The sequence below is a fragment of the Hoplias malabaricus genome, chromosome 15, assembly GCF_029633855.1.
Source record: "Hoplias malabaricus isolate fHopMal1 chromosome 15, fHopMal1.hap1, whole genome shotgun sequence".
Classification (NCBI taxonomy): Eukaryota; Metazoa; Chordata; class Actinopteri; order Characiformes; family Erythrinidae; genus Hoplias; species Hoplias malabaricus.
This window is the reverse complement of record NC_089814.1, coordinates 33,250,627-33,271,996: the sequence shown is the minus strand read 5'-3', so window position 1 is coordinate 33,271,996 and position 21,370 is coordinate 33,250,627. Positions and strand designations below refer to the sequence as shown.

Sequence of the window (21,370 nt, the reverse complement as noted above, 5' to 3'; positions counted from 1 at the left end):
CCCTGGGGAGGAACGCTGGGCGAGTCCCTGGATTAGGCCGGATTTTCCTCATCCGAGTAATCCACTGGACACTGGCCAATTTGCATAAACTGCATTAGCATAATTAGATTCTTGTTGGGTTTTTTTTTTCATTAATATAAAGAGTATTTAATTACGACGGCAGCTTTTCTCGCCGTGCGCTTTTGGTTCGGGGTCGATGTCGATGTTTTGCGCGGTTGCTGATCGCCAGATGTTAAGGTGTCAAGATTGCGAGCGAGGGTTTTTTGGATTTTGGAAGCTTTTTACACAAATCTTTTACACACAAAAATGCCATAGAGAAAGGAGGGAATCATTGAATAAGGGAGAGAGAGAGAAATGGAGAGAGAGCGATGCATCCAGCTTATATAATTTGAATTTGTTGCTTTTCTAACCGCCTAATCCTTTAAGCATGGAATAATATGTGATAATGCAATTACATTTGGCAGAGCAGCACATTAAGTTCATCCTTCCACATGATGGTGCACATTACAGCCGTTCCAAACCCCCAGCGTCTCCCTCATAATTAAAACAGACACATTATCCAGCGCAGCACGCCGCAGCCCAAAGATGTGCCTTTCCAGGCCGCAAACGAGACGAGATGAATATCGCAGAGTTCCAGCACTGGTATGTTTATTAACAAACCATATCTACTGATCTGTCCTCATAATCTCCGCTCTTCAGCTTGCTTTGATTTAGAGAAATAGGTTCTCGCTCTACAGAGCTTCTTTCATTCTTTTGTTTAGGGATGCGTCAGTAAGGGGACAGTGTGTAAATCCCAATACGCTTTCCATCAACAGAATGTTCGCAAAACTTAGAGATCACTCTCCAGTCCCTCCAGCTAAATTAGTCACTATCCAGTGTTCCCACCCTTTCCCTCCTTCAGAAAAACCACCTGTTTTCAGTTTTCAACGACGAAGCTGCATGCCTACCTCCCTACACCACCTCCAGAGTTCAGTCTTAGAAGTTGGTTCTGGTGAAGAGGGCGATGAGCTACAAGGCAAAGCTCTCAGTTTACCAGTTGACCATCGTCCTCACCCTCACCTTTGGTCATGAGCACAGGGTTATGACTGAAAGAACGAGGTCATGGATACAGCACGTCCAAGTGAGTTTTCTCCCGTGAGGTGCTGGGCACACCCTCCGTGACTGGGTGAAAATATCTTTGGCTCCCAGGAGGAGCTTCATGAAATCCACTGAGAGAGGTTTGGGCATCTGGTATGAATGCCCCCTGGATGCCTCTTGCTGGAGGTAGGTACAGCCAACAGGGAGGAGGTCCAAGGGTATGACCTAAGGCTTGCTGGAGAGGATTACATGGGAATGCCTAGGGACCCCCTAAGAAGAGCTAGTGATTATTGCAGGGGTCTGAGGTTTCTGGGATTTTTTTTCCTTGCCCTGTTGCCAGCGTAAATCTGGAATGGATAGGTTCTTATGATTCAAGCACTGTCAAACACATACTCTAGTTTACTCAACTTTGGCAATAATCTGATTATAATAATATCACAGAAAGAATTGGCTATATTTTTATGATTTCTCACAGCTTCTCAATGCTGCTGCTAAGACAGAGCCGAGTCTGTTTTAAACCAGTGTCTGTAACTCTGTTTACATCCGTAACTCTGGTTAAGTTTCAGCGCAAGCACAGACCAAGAAATCCAAAATAAATCAGTGTAAGAGGAAGCACGCTCTGACAAATCAGATTACTGAGCTAAACTGATTCTTTTATCTGATTTCTAGACTTTACTCCCATCTCAAAGATCAGCATATGCTGTTTACATGACCACTTGATTAATCAGATATTAAGTTCATGTAAACACACTCATTCTGAGATAAGATTCCTGGTGTTAGATAGGACTGGGTTCAGAGATAGGAACTTGTAAAAAGTCATTCTTCTTGAACTGGCCAGATCTTAACTTGAGCTAAAGATTCCTAAAGATTCTGATGTGCTTTATGGTGCTCAGCTGATTCTTACTTTCCATGGAGTCATGTTCAACAGGCCTTGACAACATTTTGGATCCACCTTTTGTGCTTTGTGTGGTGGCTGTCGGTTTGCTTTATGTCCCTTTACGTCTCTTGACCTCAGATCCGTCTCCTATTACATCTCTCCTTTTAAGTGCGAGCTCTGCTTTTGAGGTGCATTCGAGGATTGATGGCCTCTGTTCATAACGTCATCTGACTAGCAGGAACAACAAAAAACAATAGAGTTCTGACCCTCACGCTGCGTCCAGGTGTGACAGCCTTTAGCCCCAATAGCCGTCGGTTATATCCATCTCATCCTGAGATGGCGCCACTGTGAATCAATGTCTTGCTTGTCATCCCTGTGGATGTGCAGAGCCTCAGGTGCGAGCAGGTCTGACGGATAGTCGCTGCTACCACCTGAGCTTTTCCTCATGCTGTCTGCCTCCGCTTTTGACTCTGCAGTAATGGCCAAGGAAATGTGGCAGCTGTGATGTTGAGTAATGAACCCAGACAGTCCGAGAAATTCCTCTGCGAAGGTGTTGGCATCGCTTACACGGAATCTGATTTCTGATTTGCAACAGCCAGTAATATCACAGAAAGATGTGACAGACCATTGTATGCAAAGCAGGCCATAGCAGTGGGAATAGTTTGAAAAATTAAGTTTTATTGACTATCCTGAAGATCACCTAGTCTGATATTTGCATTAATGGAGCTTAATCGAACTAACAAGTAAAAGAAATCGCACTGTACCTGAATGTCCTTGGCCTTTACAGTCTTCAATTGTTCAGTAGTTGTAAACAGGCTTGGGAATATGTTTAGGGATATTAAAAATATCCCTAAACTGTTCAAAACCATTTGGACAAGTCTGTCAGAGATTGCTTGCTATATTAGCCTATCAGATCCACTGCAGAAATTCAGACAAGAGTCATGCCTTTTCTGATTGACTACATCTGGGATACAGGGTACATATGGATATGGGGTAAATTGGGTTTTTGCCAACTGTCTTTCAGCCGAGGTATATTCCAGCATTAGCAACAAGCTAACCAAAATTAATAAAGTGTTTCCACCAAAAGTGGAATTTATAGTTAGCTGTGTATGTTGAAATGAAGGTGTTTTTCTCAGGGAACAGACTACAAAGACTTGCCTAATTCAGAGATCGCTGCCGAACTTTCAAACGGATACAGTGAGAGTCACGCCATCATGGAGAATGAGGAGAAGACCTTCAAAGCCGATAAGAAAGCCCCACAAATGAGGGGGACCAGTCTGTCACGATCAGGAAGCGTGAAGAACCTCATTCACAAGTTTTCCGCTTCCGACGGAGACGGGCAGATGACTCCCAATGGTAGCCCAACACTCGGGGTCAAAAGAAGTCAAGACACTGGGAATGTTGTTAATGTAAAAGATGGAGTCGGAAATGGGAATAAAAGGGAAACCCAGAGTCCAGTGCCAGCAGTAACAGTAACGCCCCCTCCTGAAGAGTCGGTAAAATCTGGTTCTGGAGACACCATAGCCAAAGTCGCTATGTCCAACGGCCCGGTAAGTGTCAGTGCATTGTAGTTTAACAATGCATGCAATACTGGACTACGTCACATCGCATGAAGAACCACCTGCATGATCCTCACACGTTTCATCAACGTCACCAGCCAGCTTTTGTTCCCATGAGCACTGCTAATTATCACGCTACTAACCTTACCTCACTGTTAATGCTGTACCTTAGTTAAGAATCAGATACAGTTACCTGCCTCAGTCTAAATGTGGCAAGTTTGCGAAGATATGCCTGGTGTCAGAAGTTTGCTTTTTAGTTTTAGCACTGGAGCTATGAGGCTAATGTAGCCAACATGAAATAAACTTAGCACTAAGGAGAGTCATTAAGTAATGCATGCTACACCTACAACTCGACTCGACTCTTTTGCATCTCCATCAGGTAATCCCTGCTCTCTCATGGTTTCAGGCGAGCCGAGTAGGAACTAAACCTTGCAGAGCACTGATTGTCCAGAGAGAGTCGTCACTTATAAATCTAACTGCTAACTACTTTTAGCTATGCCAATTTCAATACCGAGGAGTAATGTTATGCTGTACAGTGTTAGAAAACATCAGACAACAGTCTGTTAGATTAAATAGCTTGAGACATTTTTGTTTGTTTAGTGATTAATTGGGCATGCGCATTTGTACGGCTGTTATCTTAATTTTATTACCAATATTAGCTACATTAGCCTCGTAGCTCCAGTTCAACAAATAAAGAAGCAACTTCCAGCAGCAAGCATGTCTTGTCTGACTTCACATGTGGCAGGGAACCTTCAGGTAAATATGAATGTGTTCTATGGCTTGCTTGATGTAAAAGCAGAACTGCATGTTGTTTTTTGAAAGAATTTTCCTGAAACCTTTGCCTGAAACCCAGCTTTGCTTTTTGTGCTCACACTGTTCTGTTTGCTTCCCAGCACTGCTCGGATTGCACGTGTTGTCATTGTCGAATTCTGAACATTTTTGCCTTGTGCCTGTGCATGCTAATTGTCTGCAACATGATACAACTCTTATAGGCATATTATAGTCCGTACTCGTCTAATTATGTGCCATCTTTCCTGCAGGACTTTCAGTTTGACCGAGAAAAACTCCCAGACAGGCCTCCATCCGATGATGAACCTGTGACCCCAAGACTGCCCCCGAATCCAAAATACCAGCTCTTTCTGGGTGCTAGGAATGGCACGAGCGGACCGGGCGGACCCATGGGCACAGGGGCGAATGGAAATCTAAAAAAGTCTAAATTCTCAATAACCCGTCGGTCAATGGAGTCGCTGGTGCCTAGAGACTGGGACAGCAATTCTGATAAGGTGAGTGTTTACATGGGTTTGTATTTTCCGTTTCCCCAAAACACTGTTCACAATATTCTACCACGCCCCCTTTCCATAGTATGTTTCTTCTACCTTTGTATCTTTTGGGCAAATCTGTAAAGTACAGACTGTAAAGTACAGAGACATTTGTGTAGATTAAAGGTGTATAGTCAAAGAAAATGCTCCTGGTGTTAAGGTGGAAATGAAAGTTCAAATATGTAGCTAGTCTCTTCAATCAAGAAATCCCCCTACAGCTGAAGAGTGTAAATCACATCAACAACACTGTCCTGAAATCAAGAGGGAATGGCAAGGGAAGGGCGTGGTTTCCTGCCTAAGTTACATAGTGCAGTTTCTGCAGTGTGCTGAGTCTGGAGTAGTGTTGACAGAGGCTTTATTCTACGTATTACATCTCAGTGAAACATCACAATTATTTTGAAGCTTCTATTTTAATGTGAAAATACTCTAGTGTTGCTTTAAAGGGGCTCTCTGTTATAATCTGTATACATTCAGCATCTTCAGTGTTGTTTCGCAGTTGTGACTGGAAACACCAGCGCCTCGTTCTCTGATCTCCTGATCACTGCTGTTGCTGTCTTGTGCCTGACAGTTAAGCTTTTCTTTCTGTTTACAGATGGAAAGTCCTCCAAGAGTTTTCAACAGCCCCTACTCCACCGTCTCCATCGAGTACAGCCCTACAAACAGGATGTCTGATTACAAGGTGACTAATGTGTAATTAGTGTTTTCAACCAACATAATTGTAGATTATTAGAAACAACAGCGTTTACGTCCACAAACTGGCCACTTTATTGGAAACTGTCCTTCTACTTTCGCTCACTGGCCACTTTATTGGAAACACCCCAATCTACTTTCGCTCACTGGCCATTTTATTGGAAACAGTCCTACTTTCGCTCACTGGCCACTTTATTGGAAACCTTTGCTCACTTGCCACTTTATTGGAAACACCCCAATCTACTTTCGTTCATGGGCCACTTTATTGGAAACACCCCATTCTACTTTCGCTCACTGGCCACTTTATTGGAAACAGCCCTTCTACTTTCGCTCACTGGCCACTTTATTGGAAACAGCCCTTCTACTTTCACTCACTGGCCACTTTATTGGAAACACCACATTCTACCTTTGCTAACTGACCACTTTATTGGAAACATCTTATTCTACCTCCACCCACTGGCCAATTTATTGCAAACAGCCCTTCTATTTCCGCTTACTGGCCACTTTATTGGAAATAGCCCTTCTACCTTTGCTCACTGGCCACTTTATTAGAAAGTCCTTCCCCCGTAGTTCTACTAGCCCTATGCATTAAGAGTAAGAGCTTAAAAAGAATAAAGTTTAAATAAATTATCTTTGTGTTTCAGATTCCTGAGATGGTGTCTCCCAGCGCATCTGAGATTAATTTGTTTGGTCTGAACCGCAGTTTGAGCCCCGCGTCCTCCCCTACCATGCAGTCCCCACGCACGCGGTTCTCCACCTATGACACGCTCACCAGGAGACGAGATGTAAAAGAATAATAAATAAATTATATAATACAAATACACTTAACCACCACAACTTTAAACAAAATTAAACTGTTACAGAAAAATGTGTGTATTTAGTTTAGAAACCTATTAAAGGATGTGAATGTGCTTGTTCACAACTTACAAATTGTGTCCAGAGGTGTAGAAAATTATCCAATTATCCTCATGTGTTTTAAGAGGTGATAAGTCGAGGCAGATAATGTCACAAGAAATTATTATTGATCTTTTTTAACAGTATTTAAAAAAACTGTAAACCACTGTCAGTATTCTTTACTCAGCCATGTCTACACTGATATAGTCACATTGTCTCCATCCTGTTTACTGCTGTGTATATTTCATCATGTTTATGTTATTGTTTTTTTGGGTTTTTTTTACCGACAGCAAACCCCTTCATCTCAGCTCTTAATGAGGAACAACCTGCCCAACAAACGGGATTACATCGAAGAAATGACCAAACAGCTGGAGAACAGTCAGAGAGTGAGTACGGACACTGGTCATATCTCAGGGATATGACATCACCATGTTTTCACAAACACAGCTGAATATCACCTGCTTTTCTAAGTGTTTGGCATAAAGTGGTAAAAGTACTGAATTACAGTTAAGTTTACATTATTTATTTTATTACGTATCATTGTGTCATTCCATATATTTTTACATCATGTAAAGAACAGCTTGTTTTTTCAAATTATTCATTCATTCATTGTCTGTAAGCACTTATCCAGTTCAGGGTCACGGTGAGTCCTAGCCAATGGGTGCAAGGCAGGAACACACCCTGGAGGGGGCGCCAGTTCTTTGCAGGGTGACACACATTTCACAGAGTCAATCACACATTCACTCACACCTAGGGACACTTTTAAGTCGCCAATCCACCGATTAACACGTGTTTTTCTTGGACCGTGGGAGGAAACCGGAGGAAACCCATGCTGACACAGGGAGAACACTTTATAATTCTACATGTAATTATCCTGAAAAATTAGGATGCTGCAGAATAAACTGTGCAGCTATAAGAGATGAATTAGAACTTTTAAAATGTACAGTATTGACTCTCTCTCTCTCTCTCTCTCTCTCTGTGTGTGTGTGCGGGTGTCTCTCACCCTCTGTAGAGGAACCAGTTCCTGGAGGCCGAAAGCATCGAGTTAGAGAAGGAGAGGACTCAGATCCGTTTCGAGATGCGAGGCTTGCTGGTGAATAACGAGGATCTGCTGCGTATGAACACTCAGCTCCAAGGGGATCTGAAGAGGATGAGGGAAAGGCTCGTGGAGCTGGAGAGTGACAACAACGTCATGGTGGAGCGCTTCAAGCAGATGGAGGTCAGTAATAAATCCATGGGAAGCCTGCGATACTGATTTACAGTTAAGGAGTTAGGGGTGATGTGAATGGGTACAGTGGGTGATGATTTATTATTATTATTCATTCATACATTGATTCATTGTCTGCAAGCCCTTATCCAGTTCGGGGTCGCGGTGGGTCCAGAGCCTACCTGGAATCATTGGGCGCAAGGCAGGAACACACCCTGGAGGGGGCGCCAGTCCTTCACAGTGCAATACACACACTCACATTCACTCACACACTCACACCTACGGACACTTTTGAGTCGCCAGTCCACCTACCAACGTGTGTTTTTGGACCATGGGAGGAAACTGGAGCACCCGGAGGAAACCCACGCAGACACAGGGAGAACACACCACACTCCTCACAGACAGTCACCTGGAGGAAACCCACGCAGACACAGAGAGAACACACCAACTCCTCACAGACAGTCACCCGGAGGAAAACCCACACAGACACAGGGAGAACACACCACAATCCTCACAGACAGTCACTCGGAGGAAACCCACACAGACACAGAGAGAACACACCACACTCCTCACGGACAGTCACCCGGAGTGGGACTCGAACCCACAGTCTCCAGGTCCGTGGAGCTGTGTGACACTACCAGCTGCGCTACTGTGCTGTCCCTATTATTATTATTATTATTATTATTATTATTATTATTGCGATCCATTTCGTTGTTGTAGGCCTGTTTAAGTAAATGGTGGATTTGCTCAGTACTGAAAGAGACCAACCACCACCATGTTTCACAGAGAGAGCAGTGTTTGTCCGCATGCACACACATAAATGCAACATACACTGATACCTATACACTGAAGCTTTGTTTTTAAGGTGGAGCTGAAAGAGGCCCGAGAGGTGATGGTTGAAGCAAACACTCAGGAGTACGCCTTCAACTTTCTGCAGCAGTCCCTCAAGAACAAACTACAGGACGCTGAGGTGTGTGTGATGTCATTATTACAGAAAATAGATATATTACACTGTAAACATGGGCTTATTTGTTGACAACTCTGTCCCACACTGTTACACCCATCTTACTGTGGTTGTTTGCAAATAAAGGTGGTTCTTTTTGTGTCGGGTGTGTTACAGGAGGCACTAGAGAAGCAGGCACAGCATACGCAGTCTGTGTCTGAGAAACTGTGGCTAGCCGAGAGGAATCAGGAAGAACTGGAGCTGGAGAAAGACTCAAGGGGAAAGAAAATACAGGAGCTGAACACTACTGTACAGAAACTCGAGGCAGAGGTAATAATGCGACACGAGAGGTAAACTTTGTGAGCCGTCTTCGACATCGTTTAAATGGTGTTAGGCCGTTTTGGAGATATCCCAGGTGGTTGCTAACGTGATGCTAGGACCTTGCTAGATGTTAGATTATTGCTAAGATTTTATTAGACTGTTTTTGTGTTATTCCAGGTGGTTGCTAAGGTTGTGACAGAAATGACCGATCTCAACAATTACGTTTCATTAGACACAAATATGCAAATCACTGCACATGCTTTGGCCCACTGTTGCTTATGTTTGTGTGTGTGTGTGTGTGTGTTAGCTGTCAGAGGCTCTGCAACAAGCAACTCAGGCCACCACCGAGCTGAGTCTGCAGCAGAAGCTAAGGATGGATGCTCAGCTGAGGGTGGAGGAATTGGAGGAGGGCATTCTGGAGAAAGACCAGGAGATGCTCCGCCTACAGCAGATTGTTAATCGTCTACAAGGGGAGGTAGGAATGAACAGTAAATATACAGAAATACACTCTAACTCTTTTAGCATAGGACAGATGTGTAGCTACACGTCCCGAAAGATTCCCAACTTCTCTGCGTCCGCTGAGACCAATAAAAAATGAGATGCTTTATTCGTAAGATACTTGTTTTATACAAAGAGTACGTTCCCCCTTTTCCAGGAGGGAACACAGTTCTGGGTCTAAAATTAACATCTGTGACTTGCTTTTGTCAAAACACCACAAGGATCAACCCCCACAGCAGCGTTCTCCACTTGTACCTGGAATCAGGTTCTTGTTTAGTGGCTGTTCTCTCGTGGTTCAGAGCGAGTCGAGTAGGGACTAAACCGTGGCGTGTAAACCTTGCAGAGCGCTGATTGTCCAGAGAGAGTCGTCACTCTAAGCCACGCAACGCAGACGACCAGCACAAACTCTCCATCTGTAAAATCTCCAGCTGCAGCAGAGATCACGTTTGTTTTTATCCGACTCACGACGGCAGCTCGTAAAATTACGCCGTGGTCTTTTGAAGAGGTTCAAACGCTCCTTGGATCGGTGGCCGACGAAAGAATCCAGCGAGAGCTGGACGCTGCAACAAGGAAGGAACAAACTCTACTGATCTGTCTGAACTCATGACGGAGCTGTGTTCAGTCCCAAACAACAACAACAACACACCAATACACCATGAGTAAACACCGCTTAACGTTACCGCCGCCGTTGTTGTGGTTCCTATTAGAGACAGGGTACATTTCAGGGTGGAGCTGTGGGAGTTGAAAACCAACCAGGGACCAGGGCTGAAAAGCATGTAGAGCTGTCTGAGTCGAGTAGGTATCATGCAATGGAAAAGCTCCATTTTTGCAGTCTGGAAACTAACCCGAGCTGTGTTTTGGGGACTGTGTGTGTGTATGTGCAGGTGTCTGATAAGCTGCTGGATAAGGAGCTGTCTCTGGAGCAGGAGATCCAGCTGAGGGAGAAGTTGCAGCTGCAGTGTAAACAGGCCGAGAGGGCAGTGGAGGATTTACAGATGGAGCTGCAGACAGCCACTCAGGCCAGAGATGACCTGGCCAAACAGGTCAAACAAGCACAGGTAACGTGACTCTCTTCCGATACCGGGCTCAGGCTTTTTTTACTTTACTTTGTTCTTGGTTTCGGAGATTTCTGCTGAGGGAATAAGAACTGACAACATGGAACAAAGACAAACACACACATCTACACACACTTCTGACCTGGCTGGTTTTCTGTGTTCCAGGAGAACTTGATTGATCTGGAGACAGATTTGGAGGAAATGCAAGAGAACGAACAGAGATGGGCCAGCAAACACAAGAAAGCTCTAGAACAGGTCAGTACACACACACTCACGCACTGGTGCTGTCACACTGAGGGTTTAAAAAAAAGTATTTCCCCTATTATTTTGCTCTCTTTTTCAGTGTGAACAGCTGCAGCTGAAACTGATTCAAGAGAAAGACCTCAGCGACAAGTTGGAGTGTGAGAAGGTCATCCTGGAGAGACAGGTACAGATCTTTGTGCTGCAGACAATGCTAATAGATCCTTTAAGACGAAGTGGCAGCATTTGTATTGGTCATTTACTCCTGAAATGGCCACACAAGGTCCAAGGACCACAGCAGGGTTTCAACAGTCAAAAGACAGAACTACATCTGAGTTACTAGTTTGTCATATGACTGTGAGGATATGAGAGGTATATGATGATGATGATGATGATTATGACTTGTCCTCAGATCCGAGAGTTGAATGGCACTATCGAGGAGCTTGAGAATAACCGAGTTCATGAACACGTGGTCTCTAAAGCAGAGAGCAGAGCTAAAGACCTGGAGAATGCTCTCAGGGACGAGGAGAGGTATAGACACACACACACACAAAGTTAAATCAGTTGTAAAGTACTCTGTACAGACGGAATTCAAGCGGAATTCAAGCGGAATTACTATTTAGTTTTTTTAGTAATTACTAATTACTATTTAGTGTTCTCCTCCAAGCGTGTTGAGCGCCACTAATTTAAACCCACCCCCACCTTATTTCAGGAGCAAACTGGCTTTGAAAAACACCATCATTAAACTGGAGAAGAGGGTTAATGAGCTCACGGAGCAGCTGGATGAGGAGCAGAGGAGCTCCAACGAGCAGAAAGACCTGGTACAGTTACAGATACTCACCACCAGAGGGCTGCAAACAAATGCATTTACATACACTCACCACCAGAGGGTGGCAGAAAGACATAAATCAAATTCAAGACTATTAAAGTATGACACTCTCCATGTTGTTGTTACCGCAGTTCCACCACATCTCAATTACTTTGTCGTTGTTCTTCCTGCTGCTCTGTAGATGACTCAGAGGATGCGTTCTCTGAAGAGGCAGCTGAGCGAGGCGGAGGAGCAGGCGAGTCGGAGAGAGAGTCAGTACCGACACACTCAGAGGGCGCTGACGGAGGAGAGGGAGACCATCGACCACCTTCAGAAACAAGTCCTGGACCTGCAGCTACAGATGAAGTGAGTTGTGGGTTTAAACCTACACCGTGCCTCACTTGATTTAACCACAAGGAGGTGATTGAATCTGAATGAATCATGGGTCACGGGTGGTCTCTGACTTTTGCACAGAGCAGGAGTCACACTCAGCTATGACTTTCTTGTCTTACCAAAAACGTCACGCGTGACCTTAAAACAGCAATGTTTTGTTGTGTTTGTAGGAGGAAGGACACAATGAAGATGAGGCAGACTCTGGACAACTTTAAACTGGACATCAGCGTGGACGAGGACGACGAGCTGGACCCCGCAGAGCCCAGCTCGGCTCTGACCTGAGCTCTAAATGGAACTAGAATTTGTGAATGCGTGACCACCGAACGTAACCACTCCACTTTGACTCGGACAGAGTGCTGTAATCTGCAGGACTTGGACTGTAATTTGAGGCACAGCTTCTAACAACGCTTGAGGAATGAAGTGGGACTAATTTGGACTCAACAAAACCAGGTGTTAAAGGGATCTGATCAACAAGGAGCAAGAAAATAAAACAGCAAAACTGAACAGAACATCCAACAACAGCGGAGAAACTTACCTGTACTACACCAAAACATTTACATTTTATAAAAGGACTGGAAAGTGCGTGTGTCCTGCAGTTTGCATCCAGAAAATTAACATTTGGTTTGTTTGGGGATTAATATTATTTCTATTTTTCTAATAATAGACACGTACAGTGTTCTCAGACCACAGGATACATCTTACCTACATCTACTCAACGGTTTCCCATGGGGGGGTGAGAAGTTATGCGCACTATATGTTCAAAACTTTGTAGGCACCTCCTCTAATGAACGAATTCAGCTGGTTGTACTTTAATCGTGCACACACCTTTTCATAAAAAACATGGAAAAGCACTGACCATTAAATGGGACCCTTCCCTAAACACACAGAGTGCACTAACCCTACCCACTATGTAAGGCACAATGTAGAGACTAATCTGGCCACATAGTGCACTATATCTACACCCTAACTAGTGGCATAGATAGTGCCCTACATAGTGACAACTAAGGCCATACCCAGTAAACATTTAGCCGTTGATTCAACGTTGAAATAACGTAATGACTGTCGTCTAATCAACGTTCTCTTAAGGTTGAAAATGAAAGTTGAAAAGACGTCCAAACACAGACATTGAAAAGATGACTATTAGACGTATTTTGGACGTCCATTGACGTTATTAATTGGTCCTGAAATAAATGACTTTATAAATGACGTTATCGATTGGTCACCACTTAACTAACTTATTAAGATGGATTTTGGACGTACATTGACGTTTAAAATATGTCATTGACGGACAGACTACTTTTAGACCTATTTTGAACGTCCAGGGATGTTCCTTGTTTACTGGGTAGTGCATTACACTTACATGTGCCCACTCTATGTAGTGCACTATCCCTACTTCCTACATAGTGCCCTATATAGTGACTAATACAGCCACATAATCCACAATCCCTACTATCTTGTGTAATATGTAGTGGTTTCTGCACCCACATAGCGCTCTATCTCTATTCCCTATGTAGTGACACTAGCAGCCAAATTGTGTGCACTATCCCTACTCCCTAAATAGTGCCTTAGTGACTAATACAGCCACATGGTCCACAACACCTACTCCTTATCTCGTCTTATATGTAGTGGTTTACACTCCTACATAGTTTACTAACCCTACTCCCTATGCAGTGCCCTATTAAGGTGTATTTGGAACCCTGAACTTATTCTTTTATGGCTAAATACCATCAAATCCTCATTGCAGTGTTTTTCCCAGAAGAGTCAAAGCTGGGATGGCAGATAAAACCTGTATGAGGTGTCTACAAACTTGTATATAGTGTATCTCGCTGCCATGGCTTTGTGCATGTTGCGCATTCATATAGTTTTAACTTTAAGAGGAATGTTCTAATTGACCTTTTTTTTTTGCCTATTTTCTGGTCTTTTCTGAAGGTCTGTAATCTGTAAGAGAAATGTAAATAGTACTTTTGCATGTGCGGTAATGAACAGATTTATTTTTTCAGGGCAGGACGCTAATGCTGAAAGCTAAACTAGGGTGACACAGGACTTTAAGACTTTTATAAATGGAACTTTGGGATCTTTTAAGCTATTTATTGCACTGTAATGCTGAGGACTCCATTTGAAAATGAGAATTGATTGAGTTAAGTGTCATAGCAGCCTGAGTTTGTTGAGCCTCGGCCAAAAATGCTGTTGTTCCTAATGGTCATTAAAGACTCAGAACTTAGCATTGCACAGCTTCATTTCATTTCATTAAGAGCTAATGGCATTTCTGGACAAATTCTCTTAATTTATGGCCACAACCCTCTATGGTCTAAGCATGGTCAGTAGGGTCGCTTCAGTCACTGGTGGTATCTCATCAGTCTGGGGCTAGAAGTCCTGGAGAACTGGCTTTCCTCTCAAATCTGTGGGGCTTCTTGTGCCGCGAGGAAGTACGTGTCGAGTTGGTGATATTGTGTGATTTGGGGCGATGACTAAACTAGAAAGAAAATTTGAGAAGATCCCTCCCAGTAAACATTTAGCCGTTGATTCAACGTTGAAATAACGTAATGACTGCCGTCCAATCAACGTTCTCTTAAGGTTGAAAATGAAAGTTGAAAAGACGTCCAAACACAGACATTGAAAAGACGACTATTAGACGTATTTTGGACCTCCATTGACGTTATTAATTGGTCCCGAAATAAATGACTTGTATAAAACACGTTTTGGACGTCCACTGACGTTATCGATTGGTCACCACTTAACTAACTTATTAAGATGGATTTTGGACGTCCATTGACGTTTAAAATATGTCCTTGACGGGCAGACTACTTTTACACCTATTTTGGGACGTTCCTTGTTTACTGGGCTGGTGGTCCCTTAAATTTAGCCCTGTTTTTATGTGGGATACATTTATAAAATGTAATACTCTATCCGCGGCACTAGGTGGCAGCATTGGCCAATAATATCCACTTTCCGTTGGACTACCGGAAGGAGTTCGGCTGGATCTCTAACGGCTTCCTAGACTCTACTGTAGTGCGGTATGCAGTGCCTTATACACCCACATATTACACTATCCCTACTCCCCATGTAGTGCCTTACGTGGTGCCTTTAACACCCACACAGGGCGCTATATTTATAATTTACAATCACATGTTTAGCTGTAGATGCCTAAACGTTGTTTACTACCTTTTGCACCCTAGGGCAATGAAATACCAGCTTTTCTGGGAGGGTTAAAGGAACACGACTGTGCAAACCATGTCGTTATTATGCTTTATCACTATATTTCTTCTGTCTGAACTTCCAGTTAAGATGAACTCTGTATATATTTAAACAAAACCAGACTTCATTCTAGCTAGGTAATGTGCCCTCAACTCTGGAAATATTTAAACCATCGCTTTTAAACTTCCAATCGCATGTTCAATTATTAAATTTGAAGAATCCCCTTAATAATATTAGATTAATAATTAACTGTAACAAGATGGAGTTGAAAATTATGAGGAAGAACACACGTCTGATTCTTATACTTCAGCTCAACACACTTGCAGGAGAACACTAACTGGCAGCCTCCTGCTGATAGATCCAGTGCTTCTGTTATGAGAGTGGGGTTTTTGTTTCGGTCGTAAATTCTGGTCAGTTTACAGGGATTACTGCATTAAGGCCACATGCAGATCAATGAAAAGCAATTATTGTGGTGTTGTTATTCCCCGCGTTCTTGTCACATTTTTATCAGATTTAAGAGTTCTTGCTTAAATTTTAGATGACTTTTAAAATGAATCTTTAAATCACACACACCTCATTTACTTTGATGAACGGTTCACCAGGGAAACAGACGTAATGGTAAAAAGTCAATGCACCCCTGAGATCCACCAGTAACAAAAAAAAAACATACTCCAAACAAGCAGCGAGTCCAGACTTTTAATTTGAAAAAAAAAAAATAGAGGACAGAAATAAATCTCTACACCTCATCAGCTCATGCTTTAATTGCACAAGAACACATCTCAGTCCAGAAAATAAAGGGTTAGTGCAGTCGCACGCACACACGGGCAGTCACGCTCTCGCACACAGAGCATCGCAAAAGTCCATAACAATATTTTCTTTTCTGTTAATTCAGAAGCAACACAGAGAACGCTCATAACGTAATGTTCTCGAAGAAAGAACCGCGGTAAAGTTAACCTGGTATACTTTTACACATCCTACTCATACCTAGTCAATTTTTTTTTCTGTTTTTGTTTTTTTAATCTTTTGTTAAATATACTTCTTATGCATTAAAATATCTAAGAGTTCACAACCGGTACAAAGAATTGGACAGAGTCATTGGTCAGTAGAGCTATACAGGCACAACGAGAGAATCATTCGATGTAAACGTTGGAGAAAAGGGAGGGGTCAGAGTTTGATGGACAACCGTTTCCAAAACGTGGATAAATTATACGTAGCCATTTAGTGAGTCCTAACACTTAGAACGTTTCCCACAATTGAGCTGCTATCTCATAATAATGATTTTCTAATAATAACGACCTAATATCTCATAATTACCCTTTAGCGTGCCATAATTATGAATTGCTATCTCTTAATATTGACTCACAAAATGGCCGTACTTATTTTGTCAAGGTAGGAATGTGCTTCTGTGTTCTTAAATATGGTCATGTTTTTTACTGTATTTATTTAGTTTGTCCGTTTTTGGAGGGATATCTTTTTCCAGTACCGTCTGGGAAGGGTTTAATCTCATGACACTGGAATCATTTGGTCCAAGGATTGTCACACTGGAAGTAGAAACACCATCAGACACTTTCTTAAAGGGACACTCCAGCTAAAATAAATGTGCTACCATCGATACAGCTGATATAAACATGCCATACGCATATCCACTTCCTGTTGATGCAACTACAGCTGCTTTAAGAATGGTTTCACTATTTGGCGGTTTGCGCATCATGAACTGGTGATTATAGTAAGAGGCCAGATAGTAAATATTATCAGTAGGAAGCTATATATCATATTACAGCCAGATTAAAACTGTGGTTAAAAGGGTTGAATACAACAGATGGAATGGACTGACTCATACGACAGACACTTGGTATTCATTTTTGTGCTAAAATATCTGTTTTTTTTTTTTACTTTTTTGCAGTGCTGCATTTGTTAGCTTATAGCTTGTTGCTAAGCTAACAGTTAGGATTATTAGACACCACAGGGGTTCCCAATGACTGTGATATAGTGAGAGAATAGAAGTGAATTCAAATAAATAAATAAATATAAACATACAAAAGTAAAAAAAAAAATGTGATACAAAATTATGCATAACAGGATAAACACCTTATTAAACTGCAGTTTTAGGCTGGAATGCCCCTTTAAGTAGCACACACACATTGTAAAACAGCAGTGGTTATATATCATCTAGGAATACAACATTGTAAACTCAGTGTAAACCCTCATTTTGACTCTGAATAAATTGGCAGGACATCTTTCAGTAAACCAGTTCCTCGATAACAACTACCCGATGGCAAGGGACATGTGTGATATGGCACGAGGTGTCTGTTTTGGCACTGAGGGAAACATAGAAATTGTGCTTCCCTTCAAACTCAGCAAGTTCACAGACTGGGTTAAGCCTGGATTTATACTAATGAGGTCTATTACAACCCAGAGGCATGTCCACAACCTTTGTTGGAAAAATTACAGTTTAAAAACAATAATCCACAATGGTGCTGCTTCAGAGAAATGTGGAAAACAAGCATAAAAAAATAGTTTACGCTGTTCCGGGTGCTTGCGTATTCGTGAATAATTAAAATTCACTGCTTAAATCTACTAAGAATGTGCACAATGTCTTACATTTTAGCACCAGATCTAAAGGCGAATGTAGCTAATAAGTAACAGAAGCTTATTCACCAATTAGCATGAGCCTAATAGGCTAATAAGCATCTAATAGCCAATTAGCGTGATGCTAACCATGCCTAAATCACCCCACAGTGTTCTCAAATGTCTGGAGTTGTTACTCCACACAATAAAGTCTATTAGAGATTACAGTATGAGGTGTGTGTGTGTGTGTGTGTGTGTGTGTGTGTGTGTTTGTGTGTGTGAGATAATTTACAACTTAACATGATGCTAAGCCTCCACTACTTAGCAACATCAGCCTTGTAGCTCCAATGTAAAACTAAAGAAGGAAACCTCAAATATGCCAAAATAACCAAATATGCCTTGGTTGTTTAACTATATTTAAGGTGAAGGATGAAATAATATAAATATGATTTTAAGGCCTTTAAGGGACTGATATGGAACTGTAAACACTACATTATCCCAAACTGAAAAAAAAAACTATACAATTAATGTTGTGACACATGCATGTCTTTAAAAAAATTACCATTAGAAAACAGTATATTACTTGATATGTACTTTACATTCAGGAGAAGGGTTTGCTAGTGGGTGTGTTCAGACTGCTAGGGGTTTAAAAATATCATGTTTTTTTTAACCATTTGCCTTTTAGCATATTTTAAAAAACCATAATTAGTGCTAATAAAAGTTCATGAGATTCAGGCTCAGGGACATGCAGAGTTTTTAGACAGAATCTACAGACACTGTTCATCAAAGGCAAAATCTGTCAAACCAGAGGCAATAAAAAAGCAGTTTTTGGCACACACATAGCAATTAGTACAGAGCCCTGCTAATGAAAATCCGATTTAGTGAAACTAATGAGTGGCCACAACTTAGTATAACTTGGTAACATGACCCTAATGAATGTCAACAACATAAGATGTGGGAACTATGTTCACAGCTCAATGAGGTATGGCAATGGGGTCCTAGGGCCGCTAGAAAAAAAACTGACATTTAATTAAAATTAATTGAAAAAAAATTAATAATAACTCACAGCAATGAGCGACAAATTCTGTGTATCCAATATTTCCTTGTGTATTAAGCAGCACAATAGTTGTGTGGTCATACTGATTGTTTTTTCTGCCTTTCCTCCACTCAGCCTTCCATTTTCCACATGTCTGCTCTGTTGAGGCTGTAGAACAGAGTCTGCACATTTCATTACCCATCTGACCAATTTAGTAAGATATGGAAATAGGGTCAAAACTTTTCTGACTTAGTAGCCACAGCTTAAATATTGTGTTCTCACACGTTACTAATTTGTGGCCTGGGCTTAAGCCTTGCTAAGTCATGATGTATTTTTGATGTACACTTGTGACCATGCACTAGTTTTAGTGAGAAGAAATTGCATCAGCAGGGCTCCATAAGTTGCTGCAATTTAACAATGGTTGTTGTAGTTTTTAACAATTTCTACGCCACTTAGAACTACAAATAATACAGAAAGCCTACCCGTATGTGGTCTGAGAGAAACTATACGCTAAGTCATACATACATTTGTCATATTGTGTTTTTTACTTGTGTATTTTACTTCTAAGGATATTTAAGGTATGTACTGTTTGTATATTTTAAGAATAACGTCTATAAACCAGAGAGATTTTATGGACATCGCTTAAGCCTCATTATAGTGATGTTAAATTTTTACTGAAAATTAAAATTCCAAAATTAGCAAAACATTTTAATGGCTAATTACCACATTTTCTCAGTACCGTGGACGTCTTTAGTCAACTTCATGACCCTCTAAGGAACTTTTGGCTTAAGCCACATATATGAGCATGATGCTAGCTCCAGAATGACTACACGGCTAAAGAAGGCATTTTAGTAGCTGGGGTATTTAGCATTATGCTCATGGACCTTGGCACTCTTCAGCCATTTGCCCATATTGATCACACACCTCAGTGTACGAACATGGATCTGAGATCATCAGGTAATGTTATTCTACTGTGTTATGTATAAAAAGCTTCAAATGATTCACAACCCATGTCTGAGAAATATAGGCTTTTGTTTGCAAATTAGCATGCTAATGCTTGAATTAGCATATTAAACCTGCTCTTTTGTCCTAAAAAATCCACAAGAACTTATACAATTCACGGCAAATACTTAATCCCCATCCAGAAGTTTGTTCCTAAGGGTTTTTCCAGACACTGACTTAGAATGCATTCTTAAAAATATATATGCTACAAAGGGTTCTTGAGCGATGCCATAGAAGAACCAAAGGACGGTCCCCATTATCAGCGCGAGGATAATATCCAAGTCCAACCCAGTTCTAAACCAGCCACCTGAAACTAAACTGCAAATTTCTGAGCTGGGGGCAGACAGTAACAAAAGCTGTTAAAAATATGAGCAAAACCATAAAGTGAAAGGTATTTAAAATGGGTTTAAACATAAGAGCTAGGCACTAGCAATGAAAACAAAGGATCAGAAACATTCGTTTAGTAAAAGTGGCTTGTAAAGTGTGCACATTTAGGCTATCTGTGTCATTGTTAATAGATATCATAAAATTCTCAACTACTTCAAGCATGTTTAAATAAGACATGAGGGATATTATATATTCTCATAAACCAGATACAATGCACTGAAGATGCTTTAAAAAGTTGAAACCAATAAATGTCCACACGTCTTAAATTCAGCAGGCCGGGAAAGACAGACGGACAGATTCGGAACAAAAGTCATCCAGCTGTGAGCTTTTCATGACCTGGCCAGCACGTACATGCTGAGCTGTAATTCCATGTTTGTCCAATGGAGAGGAGTGTAGGGTTTTGAGAGGGTTAACAAACCTCAGCCTGGTGGTTTAATTATTTTTTATTTTATTTTATTTTTTTAGCAGGCGCATTTCTTCTCGCTAGCTGGCGGGTCAGTTAGCTTGCTGGTGCCGTCTGTGTTTTGGGCGTCGCCTGCTGGTTTGTCAACACACTGCTCCATCCTCTTCATCACCAGGTCCAGCAGAGTGACCACGGCTTTGTCCACCTGCGCTCCTGTCGCCGCACTCGTCTCGAAGTAAGGGATTCTAAAGAAGATTTTAGAAAATTTTAAAAAATTAATCAGACACTGAACAAGTCCCTACGTTTGTGGGAGGTTAATGCGCAGTTGCAGATGGAATCAAGGTTGTCATGCTCAGAGTGGCAAGAGTCCACCACAGGGGTATAAAGCCACAACATTTGGCTGTGAAGCAGTGGAACTGTGCTTCCTCTGGAGGGGCTATACTTGATTAAATAATTTTTAAATAAAAGTTGTTAAACATTCCCTTTAAGAAAGTTATCATAGTGTAAATGTATCGTCATTGCAAAGCTAAAACGCTAAAAGCGAAAAAGTTATTATTTCTGTTCACCTCTGATTTTTACAGCCCTGTCATTAAGGCAAATCCATTATTATACTCATTACTGTAAAAAAAACAGGCAGGTCTTGTGTGTAATTACAGGGTAGGGATATTGGGATGAATTACAGCTGACATATAGAGGCCCCACTGAAAAGAAAATGAACAATAACAGGTTCCGTGCAGTTACGGAGGAGGGGTCAGTCATTATTATTATTATTACACAGGTTAAACCCCCATGCCACATATTCTTTTCAGGGAATAATTTGCTCAGTGTGAAAATAACTTCTACAAAACCCTAATGCTCATTCCGTTTGAACTCAGATGTCAGAATTTCAGAGTTCCAA

General features: G+C 41.7%; 2 protein-coding genes across 5 annotated transcripts in view; one reads left to right on the top strand and one right to left on the bottom strand.

Moving 5' to 3' along the window:
• Positions 1-14,090, top strand: part of LOC136668436 (myosin heavy chain, embryonic smooth muscle isoform-like) — a 32,041-nt gene extending 17,951 nt beyond the window's left edge. Inside the window, exons 5-20 of one of the 2 annotated variants that reach the window (XM_066645954.1) lie at positions 3,091-3,504; positions 4,554-4,796; positions 5,425-5,511; positions 6,167-6,307; positions 6,707-6,802; positions 7,429-7,635; positions 8,489-8,593; positions 8,744-8,896; positions 9,195-9,362; positions 10,270-10,443; positions 10,606-10,695; positions 10,784-10,867; positions 11,093-11,211; positions 11,393-11,501; positions 11,691-11,854; positions 12,052-14,090. In XM_066645954.1, the coding sequence (XP_066502051.1) occupies positions 3,091-3,504; positions 4,554-4,796; positions 5,425-5,511; positions 6,167-6,307; positions 6,707-6,802; positions 7,429-7,635; positions 8,489-8,593; positions 8,744-8,896; positions 9,195-9,362; positions 10,270-10,443; positions 10,606-10,695; positions 10,784-10,867; positions 11,093-11,211; positions 11,393-11,501; positions 11,691-11,854; positions 12,052-12,163 (2,466 nt within the window). In that variant the 3' untranslated portion in view covers positions 12,164-14,090. The remainder of the gene's footprint in view (positions 1-3,090; positions 3,505-4,553; positions 4,797-5,424; positions 5,512-6,166; positions 6,308-6,706; positions 6,803-7,428; positions 7,636-8,488; positions 8,594-8,743; positions 8,897-9,194; positions 9,363-10,269; positions 10,444-10,605; positions 10,696-10,783; positions 10,868-11,092; positions 11,212-11,392; positions 11,502-11,690; positions 11,855-12,051) is intronic. The other variant, XM_066645955.1, reaches the window with a different exon arrangement.
• Positions 14,091-15,768: 1,678 nt separating this feature from the next.
• The window catches only part of rab27b (RAB27B, member RAS oncogene family), a 48,542-nt gene continuing 42,940 nt past the window's right edge, over positions 15,769-21,370 (bottom strand). For all 3 annotated transcript variants that reach the window (XM_066646754.1, XM_066646755.1, XM_066646753.1), the window contains one exon: positions 15,769-20,717. In XM_066646754.1, coding sequence (XP_066502851.1) covers positions 20,531-20,717 — 187 coding nt within the window. In that variant the 3' untranslated portion in view covers positions 15,769-20,530. The remainder of the gene's footprint in view (positions 20,718-21,370) is intronic.